General features: G+C 34.6%; 1 protein-coding gene across 3 annotated transcripts in view; it reads left to right on the top strand.

Moving 5' to 3' along the window:
• SNX13 (sorting nexin 13) overlaps positions 1 to 21,760 on the top strand; it is a 148,255-nt gene that overhangs the window by 13,465 nt on the left and 113,030 nt on the right. For 2 of the 3 annotated variants that reach the window (XM_076006393.1, XM_076006394.1), the window contains exon 2: positions 10,819 to 10,950. The exons of the other annotated variant lie outside the window; for it this stretch is intronic. In XM_076006393.1, coding sequence (XP_075862508.1) covers positions 10,882 to 10,950 — 69 coding nt within the window. In that variant the 5' untranslated portion in view covers positions 10,819 to 10,881. The remainder of the gene's footprint in view (positions 1 to 10,818; positions 10,951 to 21,760) is intronic. 3 annotated transcript variants of the gene reach the window in all.

Below are 21,760 nucleotides of genomic sequence, written 5' to 3' on the forward strand. Positions count from 1 at the left end.
TGGTCATAACCAGAATTTTTGGCAAACCAGTGTTTCTTCTGGTCACTAAAGATTTTACTGTAGATGAAATGAAAGGGAAAAATTGTAGTACACTTCCATGTTATGCTTTAAAAATGCTACTCTTATACAGTTTTCTGACATGGGAAGTACTATGATTCTTGTCAGTTTGGCAAAGTTTTATATAAAGTGGTTCTAAATTTATATAACCTCTTCTATTGAATTTTGTCATATAGGGAGAAGAAAGGTAAGGAATGCTAAAATCCTTTTTTTAAAAATTATTATGTAGTTGGCTTGATTGGTATTTATAGTACTGTATAGTAGATTAAGAAAAGGACTATGGCTAAGTTATTACAAATAAAATTTGAACTCATATACAGCTAAATTATGGGTATTAAGCATATAAAATAATTTCATCCCTTTATACAACTGCTTATCTGGGTTCATGTAATAATACAATCAACTGTTATACTAAATGAATGGGATGTTCCTGTTACAGTGACAGTTTACTTGGAGATTATGCCATCAAGGTCCTTTGTGGGTGAATCTGTATCTGTCTCTATTTTCCTTTTTATACTTCCTTTTTTCTTAATTGTCACTGTTGCTTTGTGTATGTGTTGATTTCCCTGCTCCACCTGCCTTCTGTCTTTATTATTCTCTTCTGCAGGTCTGCAGTGTGCACTCTCAGGGTCCTCCCCTTCCCCCTTTCCTTTTCCTCTCAAATAAATTAAAAAGATCACAGTAGAAAATTTAACTTTTATTTTTTATGTTATACTTGAGTTGTGGGTTTAAAAATATTTTTCATTGTTAATTTAAAAGGTGAAATAATAGAATAGTTTGTATATTTTTTTCTTAAATAGCCCAGCCCTGTGTAATTTCCTTGTATGACTGTTAAGTGAATTTATCTTGATTAAAATGACACATCATCTGTGAGTTAAATGCTTATTTTTTAGGCTTATTTTTTATTGTGAATTAAGAGGATCTTGTAGTAGTTTGAGGGTCAGGTTTATGGTTCCGATATTGAGTTGTTGCTGTACAGTCCTCAGTATTGTGAAGGAAATTTATCTGAGTCTGTACTGACTCTAGAACACACCCAAAAATTATCTTAATACCTACAAAATCGATATCAAATTCCTAGAGTATTAGGGACTGTTAGTGTCAGGTTAGTGACTTCTGGTTTTTCTGATAATCGGATTTTTTGAATCTTAATAAATCACTTGTATTTGATTATTTAGATATTATATGCAGAATTTCGCCCACCTCCGCCTTTGTAAAAACCTACTTGAGAGTGAGTGTAAAATAATGGCTTAAGAACATGTTCAATTCATTTTAAACCAAGCTCAGTTATTCTGTTTTATCATTTAGCTGTTTTTTTCATCTGTAATGTTAGTAATATAACATGTCATATAATTGTAAGATAGATCTATTTAAAGAGATTAGCAAAGGTCCTAGCCAATTGTAAACACTTAATATTTTTTTCATATTTAAACATTTTTTTTGGAGATGAGGTTTCACTGTTTTGCCTAGGCTGGCCTTGAACTCCTAGGCTGAAGCAATCCTCTCACCTCAGCCCTAGTAGCTGGGACTACAGATAGATGCCCATCACTGCCTGGTTTAGTAAACAATAAATGATGGCTCCTATTGTTTTAGAGGGTGCTCCTTTTCATAAGAAAGAAGCAAAGGATTAGAAGGTTGGTGACAATTCAGTGTTATGTTGTGTATTGAGGATCTTCCTTTTTCTATTGTGATGGGTCTGTGTTATTTTTATTTCTCCTTGGATTATATTATAGGGAAAAGCAGAATTTTAATGTTGTACATATTGGGACTTTTATTCTTGTATTGTTATAGTCCTGCATGTGTGAGGGATAAACAGGGGAGGTGGGGGAGGCTATTTATGACTATGGCCTGTTTTGTCTTGCTTTTGCACTAGTGAATTTCTGTGATAAGTTTTGTGTACTTTAGTAGAGGCATACTTTTGTGGTTGGAAATTTTCTGATGTATAAACTAAATTTATTCTTTCTAATTCAGTTATGTTAAAGGAACTTAAGGTGATTTTCCCTGTAACTGAGTTTATGTTTCAGTATGAGATAATGATAGGGAATGGTCTGGATGTTTGAGGACCTTTAAGTGCTGTAATGTGGCCCAAATAGAGTTGGGTAGGTAGTATAGACAGATTGTTGGGTTAGAAATGCCAAGTGCAATGCTGTATTATGTCTGAGTCATACCGTTCAGTTTAGTGTCATAGTGACAGGGAATCTAAAGAGAACCCCAGGGTATTTATGGAATAGGAAAACTATCGAGAAACCTGGACATTCAAGAAGATTTTAATTTTCTTTTTGATGTTTTTTCTTGCCTTGGAACATGTAGTGCAATGATGCTCCCTTCTGTGTTAAAACATTTCCATAGTTATTTCAAGAAAAATAGTGAATCAGTACCCTTTCCATTATTCAGAGAGCGTTTTTAAAATAATTGATTTAAATACAATTTTCAAAATCATTTTTGTTAGATGTTTTATAAAAACAATTTTAATATGTTTAATATTGTTAAAATTAATTTAAAATAATTTAAAATTAATTTAAAAATAATTTAATATTGCTCAAATATTAAAATTACTAGCAACATAATTTTTAAACTTTTACAATCTCATATAATGTTGGTGGAAATCCAGGTTTTTTCCCCTTTATCCACGTATATTAACCCTGTGAAGGGGGAATGTCATAACTTGTTAGAGATCTTATCGTAATTCAGAAGCTTGTTTTGGTTGGTTGTCTTATCCTTGAGTAGATGATAGAGGGGTATCATTTCTTCATGTAGGCATTCACAGCTAATTATTTTTCTTTTTCAAATGAAGATGACTTTTTCGAGGTGTCATTTTAAAAATCATGCTTATCAAAGTTTGAAATGTAAAGTTAAATGTAAAGAAAAAACATTAATCACTCATAACTTCATCATCCAGAATAGCTACAATTAACATTTCCTATCTTTTCCTCATCTATGAAAGCATTCGCAATGAAGGAAAAAAAAAGAAATAGAATGAAAATTATTTTTTCAATTTTACCTATAAGATAAATATAAAAATTTTCCTATCATTAATATTTTGTTTTATATGTGTTAAAAATGGCATCATATATACATATTTGTAACCTCCTGTCTTAGATTTATAGAACAATTTTATTTATGTAAAATATTCATGTAAAATTTATAAATAAAATAGATTAATGGCAGATTGTACATTAAAGGAAGAATATGCTACACAATTGAGATTTATTACAGTGATAATCATGAGATGGCTCATTATTGGAAATACACTAATATAACATAACCTTATTGGTCAGTGGAGAAAAAAATTTCACAGTATTATATTAAATACCAAGACGGCATTTGATTAAATTCAGCTTCTATTTCTGATTGAATATATTTAATCAAATAGGACTAGATGAATACTTTATTAAAAATTGTATGTCAGTACAAATGTCAATAGCATACTTTATACTTTTGAATGTTTTATTTAGCTTATTAAAACATTTTGACTTATAATTTTTTCCTCTTTGCCTATTAGGTAAAAATTATATTCTTTAAAATTTTGGATTTTTTAGATTGCAGGCGGAATGGATAATTTTTTCCTTTGCTTATTAGCCATTAGTTCCTGTTTTGAATTGCTGTTTCTATCCTATTTTTCTTTTGGAGTATTGGTCTATTTCTTAATGATTTATAAACAACTGTTTACTTATGAATTTTAATCTTTTGTATATGGTACACATATTTTTAAAAGTACATATATGCTTTATGGTTTTATTTTGCTATTAAGAAGAAATTAATTTTATGTTGTCAAATATGTCAGTCTTTTCCTACAGATTTTGCTGTTTTTTAAAAAAAACTTTCCCAGCCCTGGATAATACAACTATTTATCTTTTTTTTTTTTTTTAGTCAGAGTTTCCAAGCTGTTTTCTACATATTATTAATATTTTTGTGAGGTGTTTTGTAGGGGGGAAAAACAACTCATGATAAATTAAGTTTTTATAGTGCAAATATTCAAAAATACAGAAACTCTGAAAAAATATTATCACTAGCACACATATACAATAACTTGGATTTGTTAAAATGGAGTCATATATGCTTTCTCTCTATATGTTGTTATTATAGCTTAGCTATTTTAAGATTTCCTTGGAGATATTATGTCATTTCTCTTCAAAATATTTCTCTTATGAATCTCCCAGGAATAAGTATTTTTTTAAAAAATATAACCACAGTATTATCGTCAATCTAATAAAATTGCCGGTAATTCCCTATTATCATCTGACATTTAGTGTATTCAAATTTTCCTACTTTGAACCAGGGCCTAATCCAGTAATGTGATTGTTATGTCTTTAATCCAGAATAGAATAATCTTCCTGTTTTCCTTCTCTTCCTTTCCTTTTTGTCCTCTTCTTTTTACTTCTTTTCTTCCTCTTTTTCCTCCTTCTCTTCATTGTTGTGAGGGATTGTCCTTTGTATTGTAAGATGGTTAGCAACATCCCTGGCCTTTATGATAGCACCACCCTTCCCAAGTTGTGATAACCCCAAATCTCTCCCTACATTGCCAAATGTCCTGTGGGGGGCAAAATTGTCTCTGGCTGAGAACCAATGTACTAAAGGTAGTACCTTATTTTTTTTTAAATATTTATTTTTAGAATTGTTTTATCTTGAATCCATTTTGTTCCTTTGATCTGTATGTCTGACCTTTAGCCTATTCTGCTTATGTATTTTACTTCTCTATGTTGTTTAACTAGTAAGTAGTAATTTGAATCCTGGCTTTATTAATACACAATTCATGTACCATACCATTCACCCAATAAAGTGTGTAATTCAATGGCTTTTGGTATATTTATAGAGTTAGGCATCCATCACTACAATAAGTTATAGAACTCATTACCCCATATCAAAAAAGCCTTACCCTTCAGCATCACTCCCAATTCTTCTTCCTCTGCATAGCAGGTTATCACAAATCTGTCTCTATGGATTTGCCTATTCTGAACATTTTATATGAATGGAATCTTACAATATGTGGTCCATTGTGACTGGCTACTTTTCACTTAGCATGTTTTCAAGGTTCATCCATGTTGTTCCATGTAATAGTACATCAGATTTGTTTTTATTGCCTAATTCTGTTGTTTGGATTCACCATATTTTGCTTATCCTTTCATCATTTGAGGGACATTTGGGTTATTTCCACTTTGGGGCTATTATGAATAATGCTACTATGAACATTTGTGTACATTTTTGTGTGGAAATATGTTCTCTTTTGGGTATATACCTAGGAATGGAATTGCTAGGTCATATGGTAACTCTAATCTTTTGAGAAACTGTGAACTGTTTTTCAAAGTAGCTACACTATTTTATATTCCTACCAGCAATTTAGGAAGGTTCTATTTTCTCTGTTTCCTCCAGAATATGTGTTACAGTTTGTCTTTTGATTATGGGCATCCTCGTGAGTGAGAAGTGGTATCTCTCATATTGGTTTTTGTTTGCGTCTCCTGAGTGCCTAGTGTTGTTTAGCACCTTTTCATGTACTTATTAGCCATTTGTAATCTTCTTTGGAGAAATAGCTATTCAAATCATGTGCCTATTTTTAAATTGGTTATTCATCTATTTCTTACTAAATTTTAAGAATTCTTTGTGTATTCAAAGTGGGAGTCTATTATCAGCTATACGATTTGCAGATAATTTCTTCCATTCTGTGGGTCAGCTTTTCATTTTCTTGATGGTATCATTTATAGCACAAAGTTTTCTAATTTTGATGTCCAATTTATTTATTTTTAGTTGCTTTTGGTGTCAAAAGGTAATTGTTTAAATTCTATAGTTTACTTATGTGTATATTTACATAAGTGTATATTTTTTAAAAAGTTATCTTCATGTAATGGTATCAAATATCACATATGCAAGATAAATAGATAAAAGATGGGCTGAAGTTAAGCCATGATAGTTTTCCCCAAATTGAATTTTGAATAAATACTTTCTTCATCAATTTTATTGTTATATCTAGGTAGTATATATGTTTATAGAAGACTTTACTGAGGATTTGAGGTTGATAGGGACTTGGGTTTACATTGTAGCAGTACCAGATAATTAACAATGCTCTGTAGTGGAAAGGAAGGCTACAAGAACCCAGAATTCTTTAATGTTCCTATACTGTCCTGCTCTGAGTGTTCTTCCTGGTTATTCACCATCCCTAAAAGAGGAGGAATCCTCCAAAAGCAGAGACCAGTATTTGTTACCATGATCTCTCTGCCTGTATGATCTGTTTACTTTTCCTTGCTGCATGATCTCCTGCATTATTGGGGTGCTTATCATTGTCTTAGCTTTGGAAGTCCCTTACTTACTGGGCTGTCTAGTTCTTTCAGCAGCATTCTAGGGCTAGGAATCCTAGCTCAGATTATAGTATTTTTGTCTCCTCTGTTTATTGTCCATCTGCCTCCTCACAAAGAATCACTTGAAGCAATGTGTTTGCTTTCATCACCTCCACCTTCATAGTGTCATTGAAGTGTTTTAAAAGTTCTCATTGAAGTGTTTTAAAAGTTCTGTTTGCCACTTAAATTTTGTAATTAAACCTTGACAATATACAACTATGCATCCATTTTTCTTTAGAAAATTTTCCATATGCAAATCTGTTTTAAAGATTCTGTATGTGTGAAGTTATTTACTGCTTATTATTATAATTTGACCAACTATTTTATTGCTTTCTCAAACAGAATTGTAGTTTCATGGTTTTTCACTTGGTGGAATACAAGTTTTGTGACAGCCTTTACAATTATTGTGTGGTAGAAATAAATGTTAGAAGTAGCATCTTCACTTATATATTAATATTTTAAATGAGTATTAATTGAATGTAAATAAGGTAAGGATATGGCGTGTTCTTTGTCAAAGAGCGGTTTGTGCTATCTAAAAATAGTGAAGTATTATTTGCATTATATTTTTTGTTTAAAAATTTACATGCTTCTTGAAGAGTAAACCAGAGTGGAAGTGTGTTAAGTAAAAAGTATAAGTATTGTTTACTCTTTCCATTTTAAAAACAGTCTGAGTATCTACTTGCATAACTTTCTTTAAGTGTAAACACACTGGAGAGAATTTGCATGAAATTTAAAAAAATTACTCTTAAAGATAGTGATGTGATTTATCTTCTTCTGCTTTGACAATTTTCTCAAGTGTTTAAGTTTTCCAGTAGTTTTTGTTTATTGTTATACTCTCTTCTCTAATTTTCTCTATTTCTCTGCTTTGTAGATAGTTCCTCAGTGAATTGATTTGACACACAAACCAAGGACAGGTGGAATCTAAGTGTTAGGATGCCAATTAATGATCAGAAGGGAAAATAAACTGGTGAAGATATGTCACTGGGGGAAAAGTACTGATTTATAAAATATGCTTTAGATAACTAATCAGAAGGTGTCCTGTATTTTTGTTTTACTTATTTAATACATACTTAGAGCCTACTGTATGTACCAGATATGATTATATTATACTTGGCATCAGGCAAACAACAATGTGTAAAGCATACACATTTTATATCCTCTTGAGACTTATAGCATATGATGTGCAGGAAAATAAACAGGCAATTCCAACAAAATTTATAAATGAGGATACTGAAAAGAGAGTTGTTGAAATGGTGAACTGTGGAATCCATTCTGGATAGGGAAATGAATACCGAAGTGGACTATTAAGGAAAAAGTAGAAGAATCAAGTGTCTGAAACTCTGAATGACAATGAAAAATACATGCAGTTTGTGTAATTGATTTAGAACTGGGAGATTGTGGTCAGAAAATAAGATAGTTGATTTTCACACTTCCCAGTGAGATGACAAGATGAGATTAGATCCAAGGTGTGGTTTTGTAGTGTTTAAAGTCGAGTTGCTGTGAATGTTGGTGGAAGTGAGATGCTTATGATATTAAAAGAAGAGTGTTAGATGGATTATCCGTGTGTATGTTGAAATAATTCAAGTCAACGCAGTACTTGGCATAGAGTTATGGTGCCACTTATTAGAATTTTTAGTGATAATTATTAATAGTAGTGCCTTGCAGATCAGTGGTTCTCACCAGTGACTGCATATTGGAATCACTTGGGGAACTTCACAAACTACCAATGCCCTTATCTCAAATTGCTGCATTTTGGAAATTCTGATGCATAGCTCCCATCCTAGATATTTTGACTTAATTTGCATGCAGTGTATCCTGGGTAGTGGCATTTTAAAATGGGATCTCTCCCCACCCACTGGAAATTCTAATGTGCAGAAACTATACAGGAACAACACAGATTCTTACTGGAAGTTAGGGTTGGGATCCTGACCTTGCATCCTGAAATTGGGATATATGACAATGCAAGAATAAGCAGCCTTTATTTGAGAGGGCTGGAGAAAGAGCAGCTTTTACTTGAAGCAAAATAGTGAAGTTGTTGGGGATATAGGGATATTTGTTTTTACTATGAAACAGAGTGAACCTAGAGGGAATCTTTAGAAGGGAGGGAGTCAGTGGGAAGTTGGATAAACGAGGAAAAAGCAAGAATAGTACAGTGGTCAGGGTACAGGAAAGTCTTGATATCTGAATACATTATCTCTTAGTAGTGACCAAGAATAACAGTGCTTAGTGGCTTCAGAATTTGTCTGGAGAATACAACCACCATTCCTCTGGTGGATGATGATTTGGAATTAGGTGAATGGTTCTCAGGAGTCAGTACAGACCATGATCAGTTGAATTTCATAGTAAGTCCTGTTCTTGTATCCTTTTTGGTAAGGGGTCTGGATCAGTTGTGCTGGATTTCAAGGAGAGCCTCAGAGTTTGGAGCTGTTGTCCTGCCTTTTGGGGCTGTTGTCAATTTCCCCAGGGTAGTGGTTAGAGTCTGTTCTAATATTGCAGGGGGAGGCTCTGGAATCTTAAGGTTTGGTCAGATCTGCATAGTGTAACTGCTCTCACCCATGTACTGCTTGGGTGATTACACTCTGCTGTACCTAACAATGGCAAAGCCTTTACTATTTCTTCACTTTTACACTGATGCCTTTTAGGAACAATTTAAATTGCCCAGTCCCAGATTTGTGAGCAACTATTTATAGGTTTTACTTTTTTCAACTTAAAGAAATGGTGTAGACTTAGAGTGAAAAGGGACCCTATACATTATCTAGGCAAACTTCTCTTATTTATGCATTAGAATCTGAGAATCAAAGTCAGTTTCACAAAGAAACCTCTTAGCATAAAGTATAAACTGTATATAATTGTTACACTGATTCAGTTTTTTTTCAAGAATAAATCAGTTAAGTGCAATCTGTCTTATTCCTTTGACATGTAACTTGGTTTTTTTGCATTGATAAACTTGGAAATATGAGAACATTAGAAAGAATTGTCAACAGATTGCTTCAAGTTTATTTTTTTAAATTAAATGTTTTAAAAGTATGATACTTGTAGGCTTTAAGAGCTACTCTAGTTATGCTGGAGAACTATGAAATGCTTTTGAATGAAGAGTGCATTCAAAACATTTTAAATAATATTCCAATATATTTTTGGTCAGAATAAGGTAAGTATTATTATAGTAAAATAGTAAATTTGGTAACAGCTTGTTATAGAAATAAGAAAATTGTATGCTAAGTGAAAACAAGACTTTCACATAATTATATCATGTTAACTAGTAATTAAAATCCATGTGCTTTTACTAAGCGAAATATATGTCACAATTAAAGCTTTTCTACTTTTTAAAATTAGATGATTTTGCATATAGTGACCTTATTTCACATGTTTTTGAATTATGAAGCTCAGAGTAACATTTTGAGTCTTTGACACCAGGTAGATGAAGCCTGTGATGGGTTATGGTTAGACTATATTAAAAGGATACTTTATTGGGTTGTGACATACATTTTTATATGTATCTTTTGTATTCATAATTTTAGATGTGCTTAGCAAGATGAAAACTGAGGAGCAGTTACACTAAATGGTGCTCATTTTACTTTCCTCTTTGAATTACTTTCATTGACTTATCTGATGTCTAGGTGGCTATGAATAGTATCCAGAAAACTCAGTGGGTGTTTGTTAAAGAACTCTGCCTGCAAGTCAATTGCCTCAGTCATCTGGGGGGTACATTTCACAGCTTAGTTTTGTAGATACAGATATAGACTATTGGTAGGAATGCTATTAAGATTTTTTTTTTTTTTTTTTTGGCTATGGTGAAGTAATATCATTTGGTTGAAAATTTCTAGCCAAAATTATTTCTACTATGTGTATGGTGTGAAATTCTGGTAACTCAGGTCAACATTTGTTGTGTTAATATATGAAGAGCTGCTTTCTGAGGAAAATGTTGGCTTTTCTTATTTGGCTTTGTTGTATTCTTTCACTTAATATAAGTAGGGTTTTGAAAACCCTAGTTAGGTTCATTATTATTAATGGCTTATCTGATTTTTAGGTGTGTATGGATCAACTCTAATCACAAATACAGAATACTCACATTCATTGATCTCATATGATACTCTCAAAGCCTGAAAGAATTGATTGTAGGAAAATGCCCAACAGTTAATTCAGCCTTTCTTCTAGATTCTCTATTTTCTTTTCTTTTTTTTTTTTTAAGTTTACTTATTTATTTTAAATTCTCTCATTTCTATCCTTGGATGTAGTTTCACTGCTAGACCATGATAATCTTACAATACTTTAATTGTCCTCCTTGCAGAATTGCCTGCATTGCATTATCTTTTAATACTTTTGTTCAGTTTTACTTAAAGTCACTATGGGAAACAATTATGTTAAACTTTCTAATAATTTTCTTGAAAAACTGTTGCTGAGAACATTAACCAGTACTTCATGCTTTGTCTTTCAGATAAATTCCTATGTGATAAAACTCTTTAAAAATTCAGTGCTACAGATTCAGAGCACCAGTTAAATGAGAGGGACCTTGGACATCTTCTGTTCCCAACCCGTTTTACAGACGAAGAAATCAAGGCCTAGAGAGGTCAGCTATAAGTAGCTAACCTAGAACCTGGGTATAGAAATTGTGTCTTCCAACAGTTGAAGCAGTTTTTTCTTTTTTTCTGTTTAGGTGGGGTCTCACTCTGTTGCCTGGGCTAGGGTGCAGTGGTGTATGCAGCCTTTAACTTCCAGGCTCAAGTGATCCTCCTGCCTCAGCCTTCCAGCTGGGACTATAGGTGGGACACCACCACACCCAGCTAATTTATATATCTCTATATTATATATATATATATTTTTTTTCTTTTTGTAGAGATGGGGATCTCGCTATGTTGCTCAGGCTGGTCTCAAACTCTTGGGTTCAAGAGATCCTTCCACCTGTCCTCCCAAAGTGCTGGGATTACAGGCAAGAGCCACTGTTCCTGGCCAGTGTTTATTGAAAACTATTTTGAAGTGAATGGTTCATTGGCATCAAGTATGTTCACAAACTATGTTTTGCAGCCACAACCTCTACGTAGTTCCAGAACATTCTTATTATCCTAAAAGGAAGACCATGTTCATTAAGCAGTTTCTCCCCATTTTCCTCTCCCCCAGCCCCTGGCAACCACCAATCTGAATTCTGTCTTTATAGATTTATCTATTCTGGATATTTTATATAAATGGAATCATACAATCTATGGCCTTTGTGTCTGGCTTCTTTCACTTAACATAATGTTTTTGAAGTTCATCCATGTTGCAGCATGTATCAGTACTTAATTCTTTTTTATGTCTGACTTGTATGTAGATACAGTTTGTTTATTCATTTATTGATGGACATTTGGGCTCTTTCTACCTTTTGGCTGTTGTAAATAGTTGTTATGGACATACGTGAACATGTATCTTTTTGAGTTCCTATTTTCGGTCATTTTGGTACACACCTAGGAGTGGAATTGCTGGGTCTTATGGTAACTCTATGTTTAACTTTTTGAGGAACCACCACACTATTTTACACAGTGGCTATACCATTTTACATACCCTCAGTTTTGTCTTCTCTCTACTCTATCCTCCATCATACTGAGATAGTGCTGCCTTGTAAAAGAAAATGAGCTAAAGATTAGTCTTTTTTTCTTTTTTTTAAGGCACGAACTTATATGTGGTACATCTTTTACAGTAGATTTTTTAACCAGTTTTATCAGTCTTTTTTCTAGTGGTTTGTTGGTTTATTGAACTGGATTTTTATTCCTTTCATTCAAGCTGAGGTGAAGTTGTATGCCTTTTTCCCTTAAATTTATTTTCTTAGAACCTATGGGAATGATTTTGGAGGTGTAAGTAAATATCAATCTATTCATTTTACAAAATAAAAGGAAAATAATCAAAAAGAACTAGAAATAATAAAATAGTCTTGGATAATTTCAAGAAGTTATTCATAGGTTTTAATTGACCTAAGAGCAGGTCAAATTTCTTTGTCTTTTACCTTTGTTACAGGAGTCACTTGGTTGGGGTTGGCAATTGTTTTTGAGTCTCTTTAAATTTCAGGCTATCCTATAACATATTTATTAAAACAATTCCTTGTGTTATACTTGATAAATGGATGTTGTAGAAAATTTATGTAAATGATTTAAGATAGGTTAAATAGTAGTCAGATTTCAAGTTTTTGAGGTAAGGGTGATTTTGATTTAGTTTGGACTAAATGATCCTCTGTCATTATTGAAGTCTGCCTATTTTTTTCAGTGTTTCATTTTTTATTTAGTTTTAATCATAAAATGGGCCTCACTAAGTTATCTGTTTGCCAAGAAAAAAAGAAAATTTCCTATGACAAACAGGAAACTTAGATCTTCCAGAATTTACATTAGCATATTTCCTTTTAAACAGCTAGGTTATTGAATATGTGTCCTTTGACAAGGGTTTGTTACTTGCGAAATGATAGGTAGCTTTAAGCAAAGAATCATATAGCTTCAGTGTTGGAACATTTGTGACTGTCTAGGAATCATAGTCCCTTACTACTTTTAGGGAAAAAAGGTACCCAGAAAAGCTAAATTGATTACTTAGGATCACATAATTAGTATGTACTGTATGATTCAATGAATAAAGTATATTATAAAATAGAGGGACAAATGTATATGTTTACAGTGGCTTATCTCTAAAGTTATATATAACAATTGAGATTTGATGAAATACTTTTTTCCCTGAAAGGTATCTAAAAGTGCTGTAGTAGTTGGTAGCATCTTTGTACTGTGTTCACATAAAGTATGAGAACAGTAGGCTTTTTGTATAACATAGAAAAGAATCTGAATAGATGCTTCAAAAGGAAGTGTACACCTATACTTGTAGTGCTGAGGGAAGAATCTGAAGGTCATTTTTTCATTTTAATCTTAGAAGATAGACTGCTACTAATAGGTTTGTGGAATACATTTAGCTTTATGAATAGCATTATGTTGGACTTTTTTCTTTTCTTTTTTTTTTTTTTTAAGGGTGCAAGGCACAGAAGGATTCTGGAATTACCTCAGATAACAAGAATTTTATTATAAGGCTACTTGGTGAAATCAGTAAAAGAAGAGCCTTATTAGGTAGCCAGGCTTCACAATAGAGCAGAAATGGCTGTCCTGCTGGTTTCAAGTTGACGGAGTGGATATAACATGTCTGGCCACCAGAAGGTCATCCTGTGTATATAACATAGCCCTAGCTACCTGGTTATCCTGTGACCCTCCTAGCATTAGGCTTTGGGCAATACCTCTTCTGATGCTGTGTCATTTTGGTTGACTCTCAGTTACCGTCTCACTGCATCTTTTTTTTTTTTTATATGAAGGTATTGCTCTGTTGCCTGGGCTAAAGTGCAGTGGTGTCATCATAGCTCACTGGAACATTAAACTCCCAGCTTCAAGTGATCCTCTTGCCTCAGCCTCCTGAGTAGCTGGGACTACAGGTGGGCACCACCACACCTGACTAATTTAAAAAAATGTTTGTGATCACTGCATCTTTTATCCTAGTCATTTACCAACTAACAATCCCAAGAAAAGATCTGATTGGTTACATCAGAGTCTCAATTTATTCTAGGCTACCTGTATTATTTGATAAGAGCTTTTCTGCCAGGCCATTGAACTAGTTATAGAAATCCATCCTTGTAGATGTGGCTTAGCATGGTGGAGGTCTTTTCTGTGATTCAGAGCATGGGGATCTATACTTAAGGAGTCACTCAGAAGATGGTTTAGGATATGGTAGTTAGGCATTTTTGAGGAATCTAAGAGGGGGGACAGTGATTATCAGATGAGTACCTTGTTTGCCCTGAAAGGAAATATCATATTTTTACATAGATACTACATTTGCATCAAATACTGGTTTTTGTATTTCTAATAGCCTTAGTAATGATCTCAATAGCCAAATAATTTGTTACATGTAACCCAGCCAAAGAATCTTAGGAAGGAACCACTTTGTACTCCAAGTTTATAGAAAATTTTACAAGAGACCTTCAGAGGTTTGCTTCAAAAGTGTATCTTTGAATTTGTTGTGTACACACACACACACACACACACACACACACACACACACCCACCCCACACACACACCCACCCCACACACACTGTCATCCCAAGTTAATTTTTAAGCCATTTAAGCCCAAGTTTACATGATGTCTTAGAGCAGAGCTAGGAATAGAAACCAGAATTCCTGACTACTTCTGTATTGGTTACAGTGTGTGTAGGGCATGTTTAATGACTCAAAAAAAAAAAAAACAAAAACAAAAAAGACTTATGTATTTCTGGCATTTACTTCATCTTGTTTAGTTTTTTTTCCAGTTGGGACTTTTGATTGTAAGGAACAGAAATATACCCCCGTTGCCTCATGTAGAAAGGGGAACCTAGGGAAGTAAAATGGAATGCAGCTGGTCCCTTGGGCACTAAACAGCTGATTAAAGCCTCATTTCTCATCTCTCTCAGGAGCCACAAAGTCTCTCATCTCAGCTTTTCATCATGTTATCTGCTTCATTTCCAGTTTCTCTTTCAGCTGGCTTCCTTGCTTACTCGTTGACCTGTATGTCCCCTCAAAATGGTTATGCCAGCCCCAGAATGCACATATCATTTTTCAGGTTCAGTGTCCACCACTGAACAATTTACAACTTTTCAAGTTATCATTCATGGAGCTAGGTCTCACAAGAGGTACCTTATCTGCTAAACAGTGAGTTGGCTGCGTTTGTGTCAGGTATACGTATCTGGTCTAGATCAGGTTGGGGGTGGGGAAGGGTAAAGTAGATGGAATAAAGTGATTTTCAAGGATGGGGATGGGAGGATGGGATAGGCACATGAAACATGTATTTTACAGTATATATTAATAACAGTTACTGGTTTCATATTCAGTTGTTTTATTGATCAGGTGCTAAGCTGATATTATATTTGAATTAAATCTTATATTTGAATGGAAAAAACTGAATAGACAGCAAGGGCCATCACTCTATATCCCTTACACCTGTGCATTAGGTGCCTTACTTGTAAATGAATCTCTGATAACTCTTGAGGGTGGTGATATATGCCTTTAGGGAATGTTTCTTTTTAGCCCCTCCACCTGCTTTTTGATAAATTGTTTATTTCAGTGCTTATTTTTAGTGTTTTATGATCCACTGTTTTGTGAATGAGTGTTGGAAAGGGAGATTCCAGCTGAACTCATTCATGTATTCATGTGTGTCACAGAATCTTTGAGTACCTGTTATGTTCTAGGATTTTTGCTAGCTATGGGGGTATAAAGTTGAATATGGTATGTTCCTGCCCTTAAAAGACTTCATGATTTGGAAACAATACTGTCCCTCTTGCAATTATTAGAGATCAAACTCTCTTTTGTGCCTTTGAATCTATTGCCTAATGCTGCTGCTTGAGTCATACCTTATCTCACCTATACTTTAGTTCATTTCCTCTTTACTGGGTCCTTCCCCAAAGCCTGACATGTATGCATCCTGGTCCTATGCTCACTACTCTGTTGATGCTGTTTTCTGTAACCTTCTAGTTGTCATATCCCCTGGACATTTATGGTTTTTTATCTTGCTGAACTGTTCTGCTTTTGGACACTGCTGGTCACTTCTTTTTTATGGCAATACTATTCTTTAGCTTCTGGGACTCCACCTGCTACTGGTTCTTTTTCTGCCTTTATGAGTGTGTCTTCTCTGTCATCTTCATGGCTTCATTTTTCTTTTTCTGCCCCTTAAATGTTAATGTTTACCAGTATTCCATCCTTGACCTTCTGCTCTCTTTAAGATCTACTGTAGTCTCATTTTAAAGGTTATTATCTTTGTGGCAGTAACTTCAAATTTTATATCTCTAGCCCATGGCATTCTCTTGAAAAGTGTGTGTGTGTGTGTGTGTGTGTGTGTGTGTATGTGTGTATCTCTCCAGGTGCTAGCTATCTTCACTTGAGGTCTTGTGTACATCTTTATCCTCAACATGTCCCATACTGAACTCATCTCCTTCAACCACAAAACAAAACAACAAACATACTGACCCCCCAAAAAAGAACATACTGTTCTTTTACTTCTCATCTGGGGTGACTACCTGTCATCCATTTATGACTCAGGCTTAAAAAGCTGTGATGATGGCTATTTATGCTCCATGTGCTAGTCACAAAACCGATTGATTAGATCATGTAGATATTTCTTCGAATCTGACTCCTCTCCATCCCTACTGTCTCTGCCCTATTTCTGGCCTTTAGAAAAGGTTTACTGTGACTGCCTCTTCACAGGTTTTCCTACCTCCAGCTTTGCCTAATTGAAATCTAGCAGATAGTTGATAGAATGTTTAAGCTTGAATGTCCCATGTGCTTTTCAAAATCTACCTTTTAGAAACTTCTCATTGGCTTTCCCAGTGGAACATTATTTCTTGCTTCAGTGCCTACTCATGGTGTTGTCTCTTTATTAGTTACCCTGCTCTTCAACTGGCTATGTCCTGATTATTTTTTGAGATTAATCTTAGGTGTCACCTTTTCTAAGATACTCTGGTTTACACCCCACCCCCCATTTCCAGCTGAATCAGATGATATGCTCCACTCTGGTGCCTTGTAATAATTGATGCGTATCTGTCATTCCTTACTATATTGTTTTATTATTATTATTTGAGACGGAGTCTTGCTTTGTTGCCTAGGCTAGAGTGAATGCCATGGCGTCAGCCTAGCTCACAGCAACCTTAAACTCCTGGGCTCAAGCAATCCTGTCACCTCAGCCTCCCAAGTAGCTGGGACTACAGGAATGCACCACCATGCCCGGCTAATTTTTTCTATATCTATTAGTTGGCCAATTAATTTCTTTCTATTTATAGTAGAGATGGGGTCTCGCTCTTGCTCAGGCTGGTTTTGAACTCCTGACCTCGAGCAATCCGCCCTCCTTGGCCTCCCAGAATGCTAGGATTACAGGCGTGAGCCACTGTGCCCGGCCTACTATATTGTCTTATAATTATATGTATATATTTCTTCTACAAGACTGTGAGTTTCTTGAGGGCAAGGGACTGTGCTTTACTTACCTTTGAAATTGCAGGGCCTAGCTATCCTAGGTACATGATAGACTTCAATAAATGTTTAGTGAATGAATGAAAGAAGCTTCTAGTCTAGAAGAGACAGATATACGTAAACAACTATGACACAATTGTAAATAGTATGATGGAGGCAGAGAATGTGAGGAACAACATACTGTCTGAGAAGAGGGTGAGGTGCTTATGAGAGAAGGCTTGCTTCACGGAAGATAAGCATTTGAGCTGGTTCTTCAAGGAAATTTGCTTGATTCTTGCTAGAGAAAAAGTAATGCATCATAGAAAATAGAAGCAAGAGAACAGGTCCTATTCGTGGAAAAGCCAGGTATTTCAAAATCTTTTTCAGAGTTCATTTTGGCAGTAAGGAGGATGAAATAGAAGGGAGAAGCAGGAATTGTAGTTATACAGCTATAATGAAGGATTTTTGTTAGGCTTTGGCAGTGAGGAGGGGAGGGCCCCAAGAGATATTTAGAATATAAGATGGGCAGGCCCTGATAACTGATTGGATGAGGAGTTCCAAGAAGGTTGTCCAAAACAACTTTTGACATTTCTCTTTTCCATAATTGGGTAGACACTGATGCTTCCTTTTAAGTAAGGGAATATAGGAGGTATTTGGGGTATGTAACAAATTTAATTTTGGACATGTTAAGTTTGTGGTCCCTATGAGAAATTCAGCCAGAGGTGTTCAATATGTAGTTGAATATACGTTTTTGAAACTCAGGAGATATATCTGAGCTGGAGGCACAGTTTTGGAAGTCACAGTACATATAAGTAGTTAGAAATGGGTTAGAAAACAAGATTACTTGCTTGGGGTATTACATATATAGTAAGACCATAGGAAGGTGAAAGCAGAACCCAGGGAATTGCAGTCTTTCTTCTGCTTAAAGATAATCAGAAGTATACTTGCAAAGTAGTATTAATTTTTCTTGGTGTCTTTTATTTCCTTTATCTTTACCCACTTTAACAGATTCCAGAAATTTTCCCCTTTGCAGCCTTTATTTGTGGTTTCCTAATTTTCTTTATTTTTTCTTATTTTTTTATTTTTTATTTTTATTTCAGGATATTTTAGGGATACAAACATTTTGGTTACATGTTATGACTTTGCCTTACCCACGCCAGTATTGGAGGCGTGCCCTTCCCCCATACAATGCTCCCGGCGTCCATTAGTTGTGCATTTACCCACCCCCACCCCAATCACCAATGAATATTACTACCATGTGAGCACCTTAGTGTGGATCAGTTAGTGCCAATTTAATGGCAAGTACGTGTGGTGCTTATTCTTCCATTCTTGTGATACCTTGGTTTCCTAATTTTCTTCCTTCCATTCTTCGCTTCACTGATTCTTCTTAAAGCTATTAGTTTATTTCTATTTGAGGTTTTTTTTGTTTTTTTTTTTTTGTCAATGGGGAAAAGGAAATGTTTAAATCAGATATGTGAACTCTGATTCACATATCTGACTTACATCCTGATAATCAAAACAGCAGTAAAATTATGGTAAATCACATAGTAAGCATCATAAATCACATTGGACGAAGCATCAGATGAGTCTTATAGCAAGTGTTGGAGCCATGGGAACACTCAAGCATTCATGGGTCATTTTCACGGGTAGTGTTGCCACTCAGCTTTATCTAGTTATTGTCTTGCAGGAGTGTGATTCCACTGATTCCAGATTTTCTGTTTTCCAAGAAAAGCCAAAAATCCTGATTTCTATGGTTTTTTAAATGTTTATTCAGAATTTTAAAAAGTTACCTTGTTGCCTAAACAAAACACTGCTAATTTTCGATCCCTTTCTCAATCCTTAGATCCTTAAATTCTTCCTACGTAACAAAGGCCAACTAGCATCATCTCCTGACACATTTTTTTTAATGCTATAAAGCTTTTGTACTTAAACCTTAATATAAAAAGGTTGTTCAAATATATAAACTGAACAAACATCGGAAAATTAAGCTTTAGGAACAAAAGTTTAACATTCAAACAGTAGTACAGTTTTCAGGGAATACCTAGGAAGGTAATTTTTTGTCTAATCCAGAATACTGATAACAATCACTTCATGATGAATAAGATGTTTCCCCAGCAGCTTTATTCTGGCCAACATCTTAATGACTGTTGGTTCTACACCTTAGAAGAAATTGCTAAGTAAATCTTCTCTTAGGCTAAATAAGACTGAGCTAAACAAGAATTCAGAGGGGCTAATCAAAGTATATAAGTGAACAAAATAAACTTTAGTGATGAAGAATGTCCATCCATCACAGTAATCTTAGCCTCTGGAAGATAATTCAATTTTTAGTGTTTTATCTGCTTTAAAAAACAAAAAAAACCCCAACTTGGGTTTTCTTGGAGTCTGTGATATGCGCATCTTGCAAATTCAAACCACATGTGCTCTTTAAAACTCCATGCACACCACTGTCAGGAAGAATATCACTAAAAGTCACCAACTTTCACACTCATAAAAGGATGATTTTTTTAGTTTTAAGATTTTAGATTTACTAGAGACAGCCTATATTAGAGCGTTTCAATCATGTCACATATAGAAAAGTATTTCCGAAGTGTTCTCTGTTCAAGAAATGCTTCTGTTATTATCATTTTGCAATATAGTTGACTAATACATATAAAAACTTGAATATTGGCTCATGCAAGCATTTTGAATTAGTAGACTACCCTCATGGAAGAGCAATCCGAATTAGTTTTGTAGACTCTGAGAGGTGGGGGTGGATTCTGGCAATCCAGGTCATGAGCACATGCCACAATTAGTTTATGTCTGTCTTCCAGAACATAGTCCAGTACTGGATACCATTTTACCATTCTGCAAAGTTTTGTTTACATCTTTCAGCTTTTGGTCAGATTCTTAGATTAGCTTGTTCTGTTGATGAACAGACAACTTCAGTTTGAGGAACTGCCAAGCCCAGCATCTTCCATAAGCTTTCACTAAATGAATTGTTATAAATTTGGTCTCTTTCAGAAGTGTCCTGAAGTTAGCTTTGGTTGTGATGTATTTGTCTCTCATGTATTCTTCAAATTCTCTTTATTTTTTCCTGTCACTGAAGGAGAACTGAATGCACTGAGAATCTTCCTTAAGGATTTTTTTATTTTACTTCTTTCCACATAGATGTTAAGGTATTCAGAAAAGTTTCATCCAGAAGTTGCCTAAAGTCTTCCTTCTTTTTGGTAAGTGTGTCAGTGTGTTCATTAAGCTATTTCTTTTCTTTTCCCAACGAAGATCCACATTTCTAATAATGGTCTTTTGGGAGAGTCTTCTGTCAAACTGTGACACATCTGAAGAACATACCTCAACAACCCTGATAGTGCAGAAGGATTTTTCAAGAAATGTCCAAGCTATCTCCTAGGATCCGTATACCCCCAGTCCTACATCTTACAGTTTTTTCAAACAGCTTTATTCAGATATCATTCATATACCATACATTGAAAATGTTCAATTCAGTGGATTTGAGTATATTCATAGTATATTCTCGTCACCCTGAAAAGAAACCCCACACCCATTGGCAGTTACTCTTCATTCCTTCTATAGCCACTAATTTTTCTACTTATTCTAGATCATATAAATGGAATCATACAGTTTGTGGTATTTTGTAACTGGCTCCTTTTACTTAACAGTGTTTTCAAGGTTCATCCATACGTAGCATGTATCAGTCCTTTATTTTTTTTTAATTGCCAAATGATGGTTATAAACCTAGTAGAATTGGTGAATCATATGGCAACTCTATGTTTAACCTTTTGAGGAAATGTGTCTGTTTTCCAACTTTTATGTTTTTTGTACAAAGGCTTCCAATTTCTTCAGCGTTTGTTACTACTACTTTTTAAAATTAAAGCCATTGTGGTGGATGTGAAGTGATAGTGTGGTTTTGGTTTTCATTTCCCTGCTGATTAACTGTTGAGCATCTTTTCATGGGCTAACTGGCCATTTGTTACAGTGGTTTATGCTTCTTTCAAAAACTGCTGTCATATCAAACATTTTCCAAAGTTCAAGGTGTTTTTCATTGCTAAGGCCATTGTTCTGATGTGCTTTCCTTTGCTCTCTATGAGATATCATGCTCCATCTTCTGATACTTTGCCCACATACTGTACACACAAACAGCAAGACTTGGCTTCAGGCTGCCTGTTAAGCCCAAAGTCATCAAAATCCTTCAAAATGCTATAGTTAAGATTTTTCTAAAGCAAGTGTTTTTGTCTGACTCCTTGAGCTGCATATTGTGTTGAGTAATCATCATCCGGATCGTATCCTCTTAGGTGCCATTTTTTTCCTTTTGAATTCTTCCCTTGCCCAGTCCTTCAGGTGTTTGCTATCAGAATCTTTTGAAACTTGCCGAATTGCTTGCAAAACCCTTCTGTAGAGAAGAACTTGTTGCCTTCTCATGAACTGCT

Source organism: Microcebus murinus, chromosome 9 (genome assembly GCF_040939455.1).
Source record: "Microcebus murinus isolate Inina chromosome 9, M.murinus_Inina_mat1.0, whole genome shotgun sequence".
Taxonomy (NCBI): domain Eukaryota; kingdom Metazoa; phylum Chordata; class Mammalia; order Primates; family Cheirogaleidae; genus Microcebus; species Microcebus murinus.